At 36.1% G+C, this 18,624-nt stretch overlaps 1 protein-coding gene across 2 annotated transcripts; it reads right to left on the bottom strand.

The window, feature by feature from the left end:
* Nucleotides 1-10,466: 10,466 nt before the first annotated feature.
* LOC110019989 (trihelix transcription factor GTL1-like) lies at nucleotides 10,467-14,624 on the bottom strand. 2 transcript variants are annotated; one of them, XM_020717919.1, is made up of 3 exons: nucleotides 13,750-14,624; nucleotides 11,437-13,062; nucleotides 10,467-11,341 (listed from the first exon to the last, which is right to left on the bottom strand). In XM_020717919.1, the coding sequence occupies exons 1-2, from the start codon at nucleotides 14,148-14,150 to the stop codon at nucleotides 11,442-11,444; spliced, it is 2,022 nt and encodes a 673-aa protein (XP_020573578.1). In that variant the 5' UTR covers nucleotides 14,151-14,624; the 3' UTR covers nucleotides 10,467-11,341; nucleotides 11,437-11,441. The 2 variants fall into 2 exon arrangements, with proteins under 2 accessions (XP_020573578.1, XP_020573577.1); XM_020717918.1 differs by having other exon boundaries at nucleotides 10,467-11,345; nucleotides 13,750-14,623.
* Between the last annotated feature and the right edge of the window lie 4,000 nt (nucleotides 14,625-18,624).

Raw genomic sequence — 18,624 nt, 5'->3', positions numbered from 1 at the left:
GAGGAGGAGAGCATCTTGAGGCCTTGTATCAAGGTGTCGCTTGAGAGGGAGGCCATAGAAGGAAGATGTGGGCTCATCTCTATGTATAAGCTATGTATTCTCCATTTCTTTTGCCTTAGTGAAATATTTGATTGATTCCCTCCCGTGGACGTAGATCCAGTTGGATCGAACCACGTAAACGATCTGTGTTTGCTTGTGTTCTTTTTCGTCTCATTTCTATGTCAGGAAGTACATATCTCACAACAGTAGGTAACAACTCATCTGATAACGAGCGATAATCTTATTCTTCCTCCCTCCCAACAGTCCTCTTGTCAGACTGTCTCTTGCAGGGGGACGAGGTTATATCAATGGTGCGAACGATCCCTTTTCTCTCACGGTAACATCCCTAGCTTCTCTTTTCGAACAATTTTTCCTCCTTTCCCAGTTCCGATCTAGGTATATTTTTCTTCTTCTTGTTTGGTTTCTTTTTTCTTTTGAATGAGGTTTGACTTCCCATCATATGGTTTGGAGGAACAATGAGATCTTCATCACCATGTGTTCTTGTTTCCATGCTTTGGATTCAAATTTCATGACTGCTGTTGTTTAAGATTATGGCTTCCGATTATTGTAACTTTATTGTTGATAGTTTTTGTTGGGCATGAATTCTTTCCGACCTTGTCTTCACAGTTTAATGTTTATATATTGTAATTTTATTGCTGTTTGTCCGATGCTCTACATTTGATTCATCTTTGTTTAGTGGTGCGGTGTGGAGAAATTCTATGGCAGGCTGCAGTTTGAACGAGCTTTAAGATAAGATCAAAATTTATTATTTGCAGCTTAACAACCGTAAATCCAACGCTAATATTTAGAACATTTGCTTGTATGTATTGTACTGTATGTACGTAAAATTTCTTATGCAATTGTATGTATCTTAATATTTTACAAGTATGTACATATATATTTACATATATATCTTAATATTTTCAAGTATGTGCATACATTAATGTGAACACCTGTCCAATATGACAAATTAAGAGCTATTTAATAACTTTATTTTTTACCAATAAGCCATAACCAAATGTACCAAACATCATTAAATATGAATTAACAAAGGAAGACTAGAAAAATGTAGGGAATCTTCCATAAAATATTGCAACAACAATCATGTGAGTCCAACATTGTCAGCGCTAACAAACAACTTGATTTAATCATATCTCATTAACATGTAAAGATCTTTTGTTTATTAAGTTCAATAATGCTAACATTTTTTTCATAAAATAATATGGAGATTTTTAACAATTACAATATATAACTAAGTTATGGCGATTAACTTCTTATAATTGGCTTTATCTTGGCTCAACGTGTGCATTTCTTTAATGTTCCAACTATAGTAAGCACATTATAAACATTATAACATTTTGGATTATAGGAATCATTATAGTTGGACAGACTTTCATTCAACAATGCATGAGTTGTTACTATGGGCTCAATATCAACATGAGCTAACTTGGTTAGCTTGATTGTTAATATTAGAATGCACGCTACCGTTAGTCTGTTATCGCCACCCCAGCTTCACTCGATGGGGCGCTACAAGAATTTGAAGAATTTACATCGGATATGTCAGATGTAAATCGGTTATGGCTAATATGAAGATATTTTAGGGTGATCGTCTTTTTATTTTTTTCTTGTTTTTTTTTTTTTTTTGGCGGATAAGAAGGGGGTTGGCAATATAGTTTTTTTGTCGGTTTAGCGTTGAAAAAAATTAAATGAAAATTTTTTTGTTGGCTTTGTGTCGGTTGTCTTTGAGGATATGGATGTGTCCGAATTTGGCTTCGGAAAAATCGGGTGTTAATGTAGTGTCGTATTAGTCTCAGATTAGTGGCAAATATTATCGAAAAACGATGCAAAATAATTGTCGTTTAATCGTCGGATTATTGGATGCAAATCAGATGCAAACCTGTAACACAAAAGAAAAAAAATGTAAAAAGCTAGTTACATTTCCACAACCCTCATAATACATATAATCCACAATGTAGCAATATTTTATATAGTTATAGAAAATAAACATTAACAAGGATTATAGCTCAAGTAAATATCAATAATGCAAAGCAATAGAATGTAACAAATTTTTCCAAATAATAACAACAAAATAAATCAAAAAATCCAGAGTAAATATTCAGAATAATGCTAAAAATTAAAAAAAAGTAAACACAAAAAGTAATGCTTAATCATCATCCCCCCCCCCCCCCCTTCTGTTTTCTCCTCATTTTTTATCGATGCCATTGGTTGATTGCCCCGACTATCTGCTAAAGTCTCTGTTGTGCGTGCTATAAAATTCTTGACCCTATGTTGGCCTTCTAGCATCTGTGCGCACAACTGACAGATCTTTTCGTTCACTGCAGTGACTAGCTAGGCTATAGCATCCTAATCTAGTTGTCAGGAGCCCGAGGAACTCAAAATCGGACCACGGAAGATCTCGATCTTGAAGGCTATGCCCTTCGCATCAAGGCCATAAACCCTCCCCTTATTCTTCCCCATCGTCTAAGTCCAAAGCTAGAACTTGGTTTGTGTAGTGGTAGAATGACTACCACTGCTGTTGGCAGAAGTTTGAGGCTGAGTGGTCAAGCGCCTCTTTAGGAGCCGCTCAAATTCTTCCTACAAAATTAAAACCAATGTTTAATTGAAAATTTGAGTAGTAAAAGTTAAAATAAACTTTTAAATTTCTTTTTTATTTTACTTACAGTAACCCTTTGGAAATGGTCTGAGACTCACTGCTGCGTCTCAGGGTGCCGGTGAGTTTGGACGTACAACTCCACAACAGAGGGCTCACGGCTTGACTTCTTGGCCTGTGTAGCATTTAAGATTGGTTAGCGCCACATATTTACATGAAGGAATCAATTTTTAAGTATTTAAAAGAAGCTTACCAGCCTCCTATAGTGCTCTGCATGGGGACTGGTCCTCCGATATGGAGCACACCTAAAGTAACCCCCTTTGTCACTCGATTCGCTCGGTTTGTCTCCATCTTCCTCTCATAAGCAGAAGAGACCCAGGCTATAATCAGCTGACCCCAAAGCTCTTCACCGATCCAGGCAAGCCGCTCACCATTCTGTCGGGTTGTGGCGATTATGTCATCAAGTCGATGACTGCCCTGAATCTTGAAGATCTGATAGATCTGGTGGTGGTGCTCTGGGAACCAAGTGAAGGACCTCTGCAACATAAAAAATAATATATGTGTTAGTGTAACAAAATAAATTAAATTTACGATTCTAATTCAAATTATATGATCATACCTCGAACTCCCTGAACCACAAGTATGAGAGGATAATGGAATCTACTTCCAGGAAAGATACAACTCATTGTATCTTCTCCTGATTGAATGCTTCTCTGAGCATATTAAAATTAAATTTGATGCTCAAAATTCGCAGTGTCACTGAAAATTCTGTATGTGTAGTTCAACCATCTCATAAAGGTTGTTGTGCAGCGTTCAATAAGTTAAAATTTGTTTTGATTCTCTGTTTGGTGTTTTGCTTTTGTGTGAAACACTCAACAAAATGAGCTCTTCGAGCATCATGAATATTTTTTTTATGTGTCAGGATCATATTTCTCTGCTGGAGGGACATAACTTGCAGAGGCATTTTGAACGTACTAAGCTTCTTGTTTTTGCTCACCATGTGTAATCCAGTACCAATAATTTGGTTTGAATCCTATATGGTAAAGATTCAATTTAACTTCTTCGGGTAGCAGACGAGCTTGATTTTTGTGTTTCTCACAATGACACCAGAACTTACCCTTTGAACGATATATGGACAGCTGTGATGCAAACTGCATGAATTTCTCAACACCATTTAAGAACTCATTGTGAATCCATTTCATTTTGGATATAATCTGTTATACACCCAAACTCTCAAATAATGAATATTCATTTGCAACAATGATGAAGCTTTATAGATGAGTGAAACTATTATGCAAAATAAAAATTAGTTGATACTTACAGTGGATGATTATGTTCAGTGGTTCATAGGAGCTAATTCTAATCGAAAAAAATGACAGGATACTCTCTGAAGTGGCTTGCTTCATCAAGTGATGTCGACACTACTTGGTCAATCATATTTAAGACACACATCTTTGAAGTGATTTATTCTTTAAACAATAGACCTGACACATCCCTCCACTTCAAATAACCAACTTGAATTCTTCTAATAACATCCTCATCTATATCGCTATCACTTTGAACAATAGACACGATGCATTCCTCCATTTCGGTCAACCAACGTGAATTCTACTAACAACATCGATACATTTCAACCAACTTTCGACCAACTCGCCGAGCGCTTCACATCATGCACTCAATCAGACATGCCAAACCCTACAATAATAAAACAACAATGTTTTCCTTTTCTTACATGTCATAGCTTCATATTTATTAAGAAAAAAACATGCAATTTAGGGGGGAAAAAAAAAACAGGGTGGGGACAGCAATTTAATATAAAAGAGGGGAGCTGGCAATAAAAGTGGCGTGGTGGCCATTTTTAGCCTTTTCCGTCTGCACGTGACATTTGGCAGTTAGATCCGAATATTTAAGACATTTTACAGCGAAGCCGGCCCTGACCCAACTCCCGCCTGCAGCACCCATGGCCTGATGGCCCCCCGGAAAAGCCGTTTTATTTCCGCATTAATTTTTCCATGTAATTATGCCAACAACTTTGCAAAAAACAACCAATTTATAATTAATGTAAGATGCCTTTTTTTATATAATTATAATATAACTTTTGTTATTTACAGCTATAATTTCTGGTCCCAATACCACATAATTTCTATGTTTTTCAGTACCGTTACTCTTTGGTTGGCAGTTGTGTTGTCAGTCATGACTCCCTTGAGCCCGCTGAGTGCATGTCTTGCAGCGCGGGATCGAGTGGTTCGACACATGAGGTTAATTTCAGGTTATTTATGTAAAACTGTTTTAATCTCGATGTTTATAGAAGTGACAAAAAAATCTACGACTATTTTGACATTCTAACTCTAACAGTTCTTTGTGGATTATTTCAGTCTCAATTTAAGACCACCAATTAGCTAATATTTTTTTCCTATGCTTGTAATTCACTCCAACTAATATTAATTTCAAGTGAAATATTATTCATTACCAAGAAAACTATTAAAAATTCATCTCAAATCATCATTTGATGGATGCATTATTTTTTTTTTTAATTTGGGCATCTAAAAAATGACAAATGATTTTTCTATAATTTGTTTGAAATTATGAAGTGTTTTTTTATGTTTATGTTAATTTAAATAATTGAAAAGTTTAAATAGAATTTTTAAGAATGGAGTAAAGTGTCAAAAGTAGTCTCTTGACCATTTACAGAGGAACATTTTAGTCTCAGTCTATAGAAGTGTCAAACTAGTCCCCATTCACGTTTAATATGGGTAGAAATGGTCCATATGAGGAACAATTTTAGCCCTCATTAAAAAATTTTGGGGATTAAATTAATATTATCATGTGATAGGACAAAAATGACTCCCTAGACTATTTTGACACTTTTCTCTTTTAAAAATGGTCATATAAATGATGAAATTTGAACATTAATCTACTTGTAATTGTGATTTTTTTAATTGTTAGGCAAATAGCTCACTTGGAACTCAATGATAATTGATGCTTGGTAAGTAATGGGTGATTTGTTTTATGCTCTTGGGTTAATTTTATTATGTTATATGCACTTTAGAATTCTTTTTATTATTATGTTTTGGTATTAGTGCAGGATAATGACCTCAGACCATTCTAAGCAGTCCGGAAGTGTCCGACCTCAAATGCAATGTCACGTGTGCCATGCTGTATAATACACCCTCTGTTAAGCGCTGGAGCCCGATTACTATCCCGCTTCTGCCTGTCGCGCCCGATCGCGAATCATCGCGATTGCTTCTGCTCCACTGTCGTGATTCCTGATCCTAACGCTCTCTGGTATCGATTCGCGAAGAGTCACGTCTCTGTGCTGTCGTGAACCGTTCCCGCCTTCCGTCTCCTTTAAGTTGCGAACAGAAAAGAAGAAAGTTTTATAGTCACGTTTTTGAGTTCTTCTTCAGGTTTTCACGGGACAAAGAAAGATAAGTGCAAGAAGTAGTTCCCTGCGATGAAGGAAGAAGAAAAAAGAAGAAAAATATTGTTCTCCCTTGGCTTATTCTTGGTGGCTCGTAGCTGAAGAGAAATTGAGTTTATTTTTCTCTTGTAAGTTTAGCTTCTTCTGTGTATCTCCGTGTAAGGTTTCTTCGGTGTATCTAGGTGTAGAGAGAGAAGAAGAGAGAGCAACGAAGTGAGAGATTCCTCTTGTAAGTTGAGGTGACCGATTGGTGTAAATTCTTCAAGTAGTAAAATCCTCTGCAACTCTGTGGACGTAGACAGTTTGTCGAACCACGTAAATTTGTGTGTTCTTTTCTAGTGTGATTTTTCTCGTTCTATTTTTTTATCTCCGTTAATCGTTCTCCTGTTTGATTTATATATATACCACATCAACTGGTATATCTTAGTTCTCAACACCCTCACCTACTTCTCTGTGGTTTACCTCCACATCTCAAAATCAATCTACTCAATGGTGGACTGATTACCACCACTCCAAGTTGTTATCATGCTTTAACTTTGTCTCTAACTCTGCGTGTCTTGAATGTGCTCATGCTCCTTCTGTATAATTAAAACCAATTATTAATTGATATTTTACATGCATAATGTAAGAAAAATGTAGAAAATCAAATTTCTTAACTTACATTGACATGTCAAGAGAGGTTGGTGATTGATTGTCCTAAAAAACACTCCAAACAAAAAGGAGCTCAATTGACTTCAAAAACCATTTCTTCATACGCGCTAGGATTGTATTCAGTTGGAAGGGCAAAACTTAATGAAACAACAACATGATCGTACTTAATATCTGGTTCACACACAACATATCCAACCCAATACCAATAAGTGAGTTCAAATCCCTCGTGTTACAAATCCAACTAAACTTCACTGAGTGTTAGGCACACTTGATTTTCATGCTGCACACAACAACATCAAAAACTTATCTTCTGAAAGATACACGAGCAACTGCAACGTCACTTGTATAAATTTCTCTACGCAATTCAACAACTTATCAGTGAACCATTCTCTTCAAGAACACGATCTATTATACATTCATGCTCTCAAATTTTTAATATTCCTTGGGAGCCAACATGTAAAGACATTGGAATTAAGCAGTATGCATGTACATCTTTCTAATTATATTACTAATTAAAAATAATTTTTTTGGGGGTTGATGAGCACTCAAATCTGACAATTTAGTATCTTATTCATTTAATTTCCAACCAATGCAGTACTTATTAGACCATAAATACGATAAATTGAACTCGATTAAGGCAATATTTTTATACTTGCATCAATATGAATTCATGGTCAATAATGTTTGACTTGAAATTAGATTAGAAAATACAAATGATAATGTAGTACTTGGCTTGTCATTAATAGTCCCATTAAGGCGTAGCAACACACTAGTTGGGACATTATTTTAATTATAAAATTCTTTTTTTCTTCTAATTTTTGTAATAATTAAACATATACTTATTAAATTTATATATATTACAATTGTTTGTACATCACATGTGCGTTTGTCGCAGGGATAAGATGCCAGAGTGGATTAAATACAAAAAATATTAGATTAAATTAAAGTGCTGATAATGTGTTTTAAATTAAATTTTACTTGAAAATTAATCTCAAAGAAATTAGTATAAGAATTTATAATAAAATTTTAAAATTATAATAAATATTTAATGATTAAAAAGTATAATTTTTTCTTAATTAATATTGATACGGTACAGACGGATTTTTCTGGCACGAATCTCGAGGTAATATTTCGAGCAAGAAATATTTAAATATTGATAAAAAGTCATCCAGAGCTATGATTTCAGTAAACTTATAGTCAAACTGACTGACTCGATGAGACGGACCTAATAATATTAAAGTTAGTTTAATCCGAGTCAAATCAAGCCCAGATCTAGTGATTAAATCAATCTTGAAAGATTTTCGGACTCATTTGAAATATTAAACGAATGTCGAATTCAGCGAGTTCATTTTCGAATCGGCCTTCTCGACAAGACGAATCCAACGAGATCAAGATTGCTCAATTCTGACATCCTTAAGACACTCAAATGTCTATCAAACGTCATCCGATCGATGGAAGCTCCCCGGACCGCCCGATAAAAATGGTTCATATTTCTGCATTAATTGCACTAAAAACACTATAAATAGACCACCACCGACCGTGGCTGGAGAGAAAACTTGAGAGTTTGAGATAGAGTTTAAGTCTAACATTATCTATGTCATCGTTAACATTCGTCGACCACGACCGACCGTCATCGACCACCGCCGACCTCTGTCGATCATCGTCGGCCACCGTCGACCATCGCTGACCTCCGTGGATCGTGCTCGACTGCCGTCGACCATCGCTGATCTTCGTCGACCACCGCTGACTAGACGTCGTCAGTCGGAGATATAACTTGGAAAGCTATTGATCCTTTCCCGTTTGTGGGACAAGGGTCTATGTAATCATCAATCAATAGTGGATTTTCGCAATTGGGCAATGCCCCATGATTTTTTCTTTTTATGGGTTTTCCAGGTAAAAAATTTTAAAGTCATCAGTGATTGTTTCTCTTTCATCTATGTGTGTGTGTTACCAGGTAAAAAATTTTAAAGTCATCAGTGATTGTTTTTCTTTCATCTATGTGTGTGTGTTAAATCCTCGTACAACGCTAAGACGATAATCTGTTATTCTACCGCCGCAGATTTTCCAGCACGCATCAAATACATTTCGAGTTAGAACTTTCTTTTAAGATGACTTTTATTTTCTAATATTATTTTAGGATTTTTGAAATATTACATTCCGAATGATTGTTTTTTTATGTTATTTTGCTAAAACCTTTTTCTTTTAAAAAAAATCAAGTAATAAATAAATAATTCTTAAATATTTTCATAAAATAAATACTGTTTTAACCGGTTGATTTTTCCATCATAAATTACTAAGGGCCGCCCAATAAAAGCATTGGCCCATTTATTAAATCATTTTTTTAATGCGACTATCTATTATTTAAAAATATTAATAAACCTTTTTATTTTTATCATTTAAGAAAAAAGCCTCATAAAATGTTATTTAAATTATATTATTATTATTAAGTGCATTTTACATACATACCACACAATTCCAAAGTATTTATATATCTATGATCAACTTTTTTTCTATTCACATGCAAATCTTTAAGATATAAAAAATATCATTATTATTTTTATTATTTAAAAAATAAAATAATTTTGGGATACTAAAATATTATAAATATCAAATATAAAAACTAAAATAGAAAAATTTAATGCTTTTTTATTGTTTTTATTATTAGGGGCATTTACAAACATACCACCCAACTAACACCTAGACATTCATATTTACATGTATACCACTCAAATTATGAAAAATACCACCTATGAATAGGGCTGTCAAAAGGGCTCGTTGTTCCCGAATAGCTCGTGTTCGACTCGCTAAGAAACTCGTGTTTGGCTCGTTCACTAGGTTAATGAGCCAAGCACGAACAACACGAAGAAAGGTTTGTTCGTTTGTGTTCGGCTCGTTTTGGCTCGAAATACTATTAATCAATTATAATCACTAATAAGTATTATATATATATATATATATATATATTTGATGAGTAATATTTTTAAAAACCTAGTAGTATTTTAAAAAAATAAATTGACTATAAGGCTATAAAGATTTATAATTAATTAAAAGTATTAATTAAAAAAATATAATTAAAATTATTAAATTAGATTCAAACGATGTTTTAATATAAATAATAATTTTAAATATTGCCCTAATCCTTAACATCTTATGGCTACCTGATTAAGGTTGTCAAAACGACTCTTTGTTCGTAAACGACTTGTGTTCGGCTCGCTAAGCAAACGAACACGAACAAATTTTTTAAGCTCGAAATACAAACGAGCCGAACACGAACAGAGCCTAGGTCTGCCCCTGTTCGGCTCGTTTACACCCCTACCGATGAAGGTGTTCTATATAAATAACAAATTTTGAGTATTAGACATAAAAATATATAAAAATTGTATGGTAAATATGTAAATTTCCATAATTATTATTATTATTTTGGAAGGTAGCGTTACTCAAAATATTCACATACGTTTCAAAAAGGGCCCACCACGCAGCACAAATGGACCCCGCCCGCATGCCTGCACGCCACCGCCGATCCCAATTCCCAAACCCTCTCTAACTAATTAAATTAAACAATTAAAAAACAACATAAAATACACAAAAGCAAGTGACGCTGTGGGATTCTCAGCTACATCAGCAAGCCCTCAGCTTCGGCTCTCTCCACGTTCCCTCCCATTTACAAATTATGCAAAAAAATAATTGCATAAATCTCCAAAGGTTTTTTATGTAAATTCGTTAAAAATTTAATTAAATTGGAAATGCTACAGAAAATAGCTTTAAAGAAATGGTTTTTACAGATTAAAAATGTACAATAGTAAATAATAAGAGCATGAGATTTACAGAAAGAACCGAGTGATAAACTCAAATTATGAATTCCACCTGCATGAGAGACGGAAGAAGATCAATGGGAAGGAACACAGATACAAAGTTTACATTTTTGGTAGATATGTAAATATTTATATATAAATATGTTTAAAGAGTCTGCAGAGAAAAGAAAAAAAGAGGAGAAAAAAAAAATAGCCTTCTTGCATGCTTCACAATCCTCTAATTTACAAGGGCTGAATTCATTTACTCTTTTTGCAAACTTCATTATTCCCAATAACCCTTATGTTGGTGGCCTGAAAAGGATCCTTATTCCCACAACAAATAGAAATGAAGAAAAAGAACATCTATGGCGATTCAAAGGACTTAATTTGGAGAGCAACGTGGATGGAAAGGTTTGAATTTGAGAAAGAGATGGAGAAGAAATACGAAAATGTGGATTTGTAGAAGGAAAAGATTGAATTTTGAGATGGATAATGGATGAATCGATTGATCTTATTACTGAACCATGGCGAGGAAAGAACCTGCAGACGGCGCGGCCGATGTTGTCGGCACTTTTCCGGTTGAATTTCCGCTGCGAGCACTGGCTGCACCTGCTCCGACAGCTTGCCGTTGGAATTGTATCTCATACCTCAGCTTACCGTCTTCCTCGTCGTCATCTTCATCTTCATCTTCGTTATCTTCATCTTCATCTTCGTATTCATGGTTGATAGTGTCGCTGTCTACGGTCTCTCCGCCGCCTAGCTTGTCAAACTCGTTTGCAACTCGGTGTGGTAGATTCTGCTGTCCCATCAGTTCTCTAACGATGTCTTCTGGCTTCATTGCAGAAGAAAAAAAAAAGTATGAATCAAACAATATTTTATGATCAGAAACAGAAATGCTGATCGATAGTTTGAAAAATAGTTACCTTTTTCATGGCGGTAGAGCTGCCCCTGTTTGGGGCTCCTCCAAAGAAAATTTGAGGAGAATGCCGGTGCCATTGCTTCTTGCTATCTGAATGCCGCTACTCTCATGATTTCCCCCATCACTGTTTCTCAGTGTGTTTGGGGTTTTCTGAACTTTATTGCTCTCCTTCTCCGGTAGAACACTTAACTGCACTTGAGTTTGAAGAGATTCCCCAATCTTTTGATTAATGGCTAGCTCCTGCTGCTGCTGCGCCGCAATTCCAGAAGGGACTGCTGCGGCGCCACCAAAGAGCTGTTTTTTACGGTAAAGCGCGTCGAGCTCGTGAAAATAAGGGCATGTTTTGGCGTCCTCTGGTCGCTTTTTGTTGCTCTCCTTCACCTTTTTGAAATACTTGTTAATGTTCTCCCACTTCTCCTTGCATCTCTTTGAATTCCTGTTATAGCCAAGCCGCTTCATTCCCAGCGAAATCTCCTCCCAAAGTGGCCCCTTTGGCCCTGATTCAAGATACCTCGATTCCAGCCCGCTGCGCAGCTTGATTAATGCGAGAACCTCCATTTTCGGCCACCTTGATGACGAAGAAGACGGTGAGATTGCGTCCAAACTTGATCCGACACCCATTCCATCAGCCATCTCGGACATCGCAGCCGCCGGTTCTGAAGAAGATGTAGCCTGGTTAAGCAGAAGATCGTTTCTTTCAATCGGCAGGTTATCGCTTGCTTCATTTTGCATTGCCGGTGCTTGGACAGCAGGTGCAAGAGCGGGTTTCGGTTGCTCCACCGGAGAAGTGGGTGGCGGCGGAGCTGATTCTTCCGGTGGAGTGGCGGCAGAGATGGGAGGTTGGATTCCGGTGAACTTCTGTAGGAAGGAAATGATAGCCGCGTCTCTGTTAGCAGCCATGGTGCGTTCTTGAGCCATGAGTTCGTACTCACGATTGAGCCTTGCCATCTCCTGCCTCTTCCAAGCTTCTTCTCGGATCATTCTGTCCTGTTCACGCTTCTCAATAGTTTCTAAGAACCTCTGTTGCATCGCCTCCTGGCGCTCCATAACTTGCTTCATCAATCCATCAAAGAAAGCTATCATTTTTCGGCTGCCCCCAGGCCACTCCTCCCGTTTCCTCTTCCTACCGCCATCATGGAGCGCGCCGAGCCCGCCTTCCTCCGTATTCTCGCCATCGGATTCCGACGCGGAGGAGGATGAAGTGTTGGAAGAGAAGCTGATTCCTACAACAGCGGCGGGAGTGGATATCTCCAGAAGGGGCATAGATGGTGGAGCTGGTGCGGCAACTGGTGGTGGTTGAGATCTGGTAACCGGGGGCGGCGGTGTCATTGTGCTGTCGGAAGGGATGGGGAAAGAAGAGGATGGTGTTTTATGCTGCGAGGCAGCAGAACCGGCAGCTGAAGTGAGGTTTGGGATAAATGTGGTGTTTGTAGGAGAGGGGAATGAGTTTACAGACGTGGTGCCACCAGTGCTGCCATGGAGGGCTTCAAGCTGTGTGAAAAAACGGTAACTTTTGCCGTCCTGACGGCCGGCTCGACCTTCCTTTGTTCGTTTATAGTACTTGTGAACATTTTCGAATTTCTCCTTGCATTTCTTCGCGCTTCTTGAGTAACCTAACTCCGCCAGCTTCCTGAAAACAAAAAAAAAAAAAGCTCCTAATTATAGTATTAGAAACAGTGGGAGAAGAAGATAAAAAGTTGAGTTTTGAGATGTAATAGGGACGAACAAGGAGGAATAAGAAAAAAATTAAGAGAAAAGAAAATTCAGGAAGTAAAACGACCTCCACACAATCAGCATCTTATCAGCTTCAATTATTATATATATAATATATATATAATGCAAAAGAGAGAAAGATGAAGAAGGATGGGACGGAGATAATCAGAGGGTGAATGATTGGAATCATAAAAATGGGATTTTTATGAAATGTAAAGAACCGATTTTTATTTCGAAAACTGGGTCAGATCGGGATTGCTGCTGCTAAAATTTGTATCTTTCGTCTCGATCTATCAATCTAGAGAGAGAAATCGTTTTCTCTTCTCCATTCCCGATAAATTTAACAAACAAAAGAAACAGTAGTCAGAATCAGCTGTACGAAAGCCATCAAACATCGTTTCCTAAGAGCTGCAACTAGAAGAAACCGTTAAGCCTCTAAACTGTAGTCTCAATTATATCATTTCTGTTCACATTAATTTCGCTTTGAAAACGAGGAAATAGATCTCGAGAAACTGGTGAACGGACTTCTAGAGAGAGAAAAAAAAACAGATTTTGCCTGAATTAAGCTCGACTGTGAAGAATTGAATGGCGGATAAATTATAACCTGGAGACATCTTCCCATAAAGGGCCCTTGAGAGTGGCGTCCCTAAAAACAGCATCCATGTCCGACCGGATCTTGAGCAGAGCAAGAGCCTCCTGTCGCGGCCACCTATTCCCGCCTCCGCCGCCTCTCTCCGACTCCTCGCCGGCTCCCAGCGCCTCCTCGTCTGCAAAATTTCTAACCATAGCTCCCCCGCCGGAGCCATACTCCTCAAAAATCGTAACTTGCTGGCGCGGCTGCGGCGGCGCAGGGCGGCTGTTGATCGGCGAAGCATCCTCAGCAACCTGCTGCGACGACTGCTGCAGATATTCTACGCCGGTGGGAATTCCGATCATGGGGGAGGTGAATGGCGGCACCATTTCCGGCGGAGGAACCCCATACTGGGACCCCCCTTGCTGCTGCATGCGTTCGGAATATTAGCCCCTCGAAATTCCCGCACTGCTTCCTCTGCTACTAATCTGGGAGTGATGGTTGAAGAAGAAAGTGAAAGTGAAAGTTTCAGAGAGGAAGATTGATTGGAGGAGATTGAAAATGGAAAAGGAGATGAGTACTGGAGGAGGGTGAAAAAGATGGAAGCTTGGACAACTGGAAAGGGTGAGTGAAGGGGGAGAGAGAGAGAGAGAGAGAGAGAGAGAGAGAGAGGGAGGGAGAGGGAAAGGAGCAGTCCTTAAAAGTGAGAGCTGGCAGAAATAACATAAAAAATTAACAGTACGATTGATAAATCAGGGGAGGGGGAGAATAATAAAGGTGGGAGATGAGAGCCGGAGCTGAGGAGGAAATTGTTAGGGGAGGTTCCTAAAACAGGAGGGATTTGAAAAGAAAGAAGAAGGCATTAGAGGGGACTTGTAGAGAGAGAGAGAAGAGGAGAAGGAGACAGAACACTGATGATAATGAGGATGATGATGTGAGAGAGAGAGAAAGGAAAATTATTTAAATAAAAAATGCAGATTGCTAAGCCATGCCGCATAATAATTGACTAAGTAGTTAAAACTAGTTACAGTGTTTTAAGTGTAAATTCTGCCTAAACTAATATTAATTGACTAAAAAGTTCATTAATTTATTATTATTGTTGTTTTAAAATGTGGTTCCTTCTGTAAAAATGTAATTTTTTTCTGCAAATATAATTATAGTAAATTTTTCCTTAACAAGTGTATGATTGCATATTAATGTATTTATGATTACAAAATCATATTATTTACTATTCTCTTGTGCATTAAATCATTATTAAAATTAAATCTATTAACCCTCTTTCCTAGCTTAATGAATATGTTTTTTAACATTTTGTAATGTGAGAATTTCTTTATACATAAATACATTAATTTAAAATATTTTTTGTTAGATATAAATAGTAATGCTATAATTTTTTAAGTATATTTAAATTAATCTATAATTATTAATAATTTAATCTCCATTAGATTTGAGCTTACCTTATTTCACATTCAATTGGGAGGAGGTTCACTTCTATTTATCACCTCATCAATTTTTATCAAAACTTAATTGAATTAAAAAATAATCAACCTTTTAAAAATTATTTACAACTAAACCAAATGTTTATTAGCTCTTCCTGGCTATGTTACTCTTAAAAGTAATTATATTATGCATTTATTCGTGACAAAGTAGTTAAGGATTTAGTTTCATATCATGAGGTCGCTGGTTCGCATCGTGCATATTAATCATTTAGACTCAGCTTTCTCCAAAACAAATAAGTAATTGCATCATATCATATTCCTTGTGAATAAGAGTTCATAATTTCACTTTTAGAAATTCAAAATAATGATATTTTTACGTGATGTCAAAGATTTGTGCGGTAGAAATGTAAAAAAGTAAAATTTAGATGTTAGATATGTAAATACAAAAGAGTTAGGGGAAATGCATGTAAATGCTACTAAATTAATCCTTAATTAAAAAACATTACACAGCATCCACCGAACACCATGAAAACAAAGTAAGAAACCTTAAATTATGAGGGTTAGAGTTAAAATTTGCAATTAACTATTAAGCAAATTAGGAGGAGGAAAAGCAGATGATTAAGAGGGAGATGGGAGACCGCTGTAACAGCTATAAAAAAAATGGGCCCCACCAATTAGGGCAAATATATTGGACGATGTGCCCTGCGATTATCGCGGATCCCACACGAACCCAGCCGCTATCCATCAGTACCAAAATATTGTACACAAAATTACAGTTAATTGTAAATCTTGCTCGAACATTATAACCCGTCAATTTTACTCAGATACAGTCTTAAAGAATATCCGATGGGTTAATTCTATCGTTTTATAACATTTTTTCTCTACACTATCGCATAATATTTTGCTCTCAATGACAAAAAAATTATTCGCAATACACCAATTGACGGGAAGCAAGAAAATCTCACCAATCGCGTCCGCAGTACAGACGCAGCCGGTGTCCAGACTTCGAACACAATAATTTCTCCTCAATCACTGACCTCCCTCCCAAGTAAAATAAGGAAATTTGTTGAACCAAACTTTTCTTCCACCAATACGCACCATGAGCCACGTGGCACTCTAACCATGCCAAATCACCATTATAATATGATAATTATTTTATCATAATAAATTTGTGACAGTTTTTATTTATTTATTTAATAAAATAATTATTAATTAAAAATGCGTTGGGTTAGGCTATGCGTGCGACGGGACATAATAATATGAACATGATAACCACGGTGGTGGGCCATAGTTGATGGGAATCTTCTTTACACGTGTCACATTATCAATTTATTAACAAAAAATCCAGCTACATACACAGCCACACTCAAGGCAACAGGCCGGTGCTTTTCATCTTTCTTCAATGGTTCGGTGAGAGATTTTATGAGTTATTAAAGTGGGGCCCACCCACTCCCCTCTGCTGTTCATATACTAATCAAACTAGGGAAATCGGACCACACATCAAAATAATATATATATATATATGTATATATGCAATAAAATTTATATGTGAATCTAAATTACATTTTAAAAATTAAGAGTGTAAATGAGTTGAGTCAAGTCTGAATTAACTTGATTATTATCAAGAAAAAATAATTTAACTTTGTGACATAGTAAAATAACAAATAGAATAAATATTAATAGTAAGATATTGTCTGTTATGTGTAGGTTAACGATCTGATTTAAATTTGAGTTCATATCAGCTTATAATCGACTCGAAAAAAAATTTGATCAAAAAATTTGACTCGTGGCTCGTCTCATTTATTTTGATCCGAACTCGATTCGAGCCAAAATTCGAATCAGTTTCAGAGAAATTACTGACCTTCAAGCTAAATTCACAGACCTAATTATGTGTGTGCAAAAATGAAAATTTAGTGTGAGATATTTAACTACATCAATTGTCTGTTTTGGGCAGCTGCAACTTATTGAATAATCTGCTAATAAGTTGATTAAAAATAATCTGATTATAATCTAAGTATGATGGCTATTACAATTTTAAAAAAAAAAATTCAGACCAATGCTGGAAATTTACCACCGCACTTATTTGTGTGAAAACACATAAACTGTCAAAAGTTTACCCAAATAAGTCAGGTGCGTTTTCAAAACGCCACCGCACCAAATAAGCTGCCCCAAACGGACCCTAAGAGTTATGTGCTCCATCTATATATGACCCCTTCTCAATAAATAAAATACACTCTATTTTAAGGAAGACTTACGTAAATACCTCTCAATTTATATGTATTTACATATCTAACACTTGAACCTCATTTTTTTATAATATTAAAAGTTAAAATGATGTAATTTTAATGTGATATGAAATATTTGCGTGCTATAAATATAACAAATAAATTTAGGTGTTAGATACATAAATATGCATGAATCGTTTGGTACGTATTTAAATGTCCCTATATTAAAATTAAATACATTATCTATAACCTATTTAAAAATAATAATAATAATATATTCCATTTTATATAAAATGATATTTTATTACTTACCCTAAGGACCATCTCCCATATACATCACATAATTCATTTCCATTTACATATATCACCCCTAAACTTTTAATATTTACACATATGACCTTATATCTTTATTCTTTAATATCACATCAAAATAACATTATTATCATTTTTGTAAATGTAAAATACATTTTTTTGATGAATGGGTGTAACCAGGTTATGTCTAGAGTGGACAATTGCCCGCTCTAAAATTTAAATTTATATGTATAAGTAGTGATATTTAATAAAATTTTCTTGTATAGTTTAGAGAATTTATTAAGTTAGCCCCCTCTTAATATATTATTTTCCTAATAGTTGACAAAAAGTTGACCATTTGGTGATTTTGGCTGCCATAGAAAATAAGGCCGGTTTCGTTTCTTTTTTTATTCGTAGGATTAAGGGTCTGTTTGGGTGTTTGGGGTAGCTGCAGTTTATTAAGAAACGACTGTGAAACTGTTAAAGAATAGTTTAATGTTGTAAAAATATGTTGTGGCCATTATATATACTTTTTTTTTTTTTGAAAAATTCTGACTGCAGCTAGAAAACTGACACTGCACCTAGTTAGGATCGGCGAGAAAACAATGATTTCAACGGTAGCTTTCTTAAAAACCTGTCAAAACACAGTTTATCTAAACGAGCAAAATTGTGGTTCAGCGTTGCGCCGCCACCGTACTGCTGCCCCAAGCATACCCTAAAGCATCGAAGTGCTATGTACATAGATATGATACATAAGAATTGAGTGCTTCGTCAGTAAATTTCTCTATTTTTTTTTTACGAGTCGGCTTATGAGCTAATAGTTGAGTCTAAGTTGACTCGAACTTGTCATGTTAGCTCAATGAGCTTAGCTCACAAGCGACTTAGTGAGCTCAATTTGAGTTAGCGTACCAGTTAGCTTGGCTCAATTATAGTCTTAATATAAATCTTCATTG

The sequence above is a fragment of the Phalaenopsis equestris genome, unplaced genomic scaffold (genome assembly GCF_001263595.1).
Source record: "Phalaenopsis equestris unplaced genomic scaffold, ASM126359v1 Scaffold000090, whole genome shotgun sequence".
Classification (NCBI taxonomy): domain Eukaryota; kingdom Viridiplantae; phylum Streptophyta; class Magnoliopsida; order Asparagales; family Orchidaceae; genus Phalaenopsis; species Phalaenopsis equestris.
Note: the sequence above shows the minus strand (reverse complement) of the source record. Positions and strands in the feature narration are given on the sequence as shown.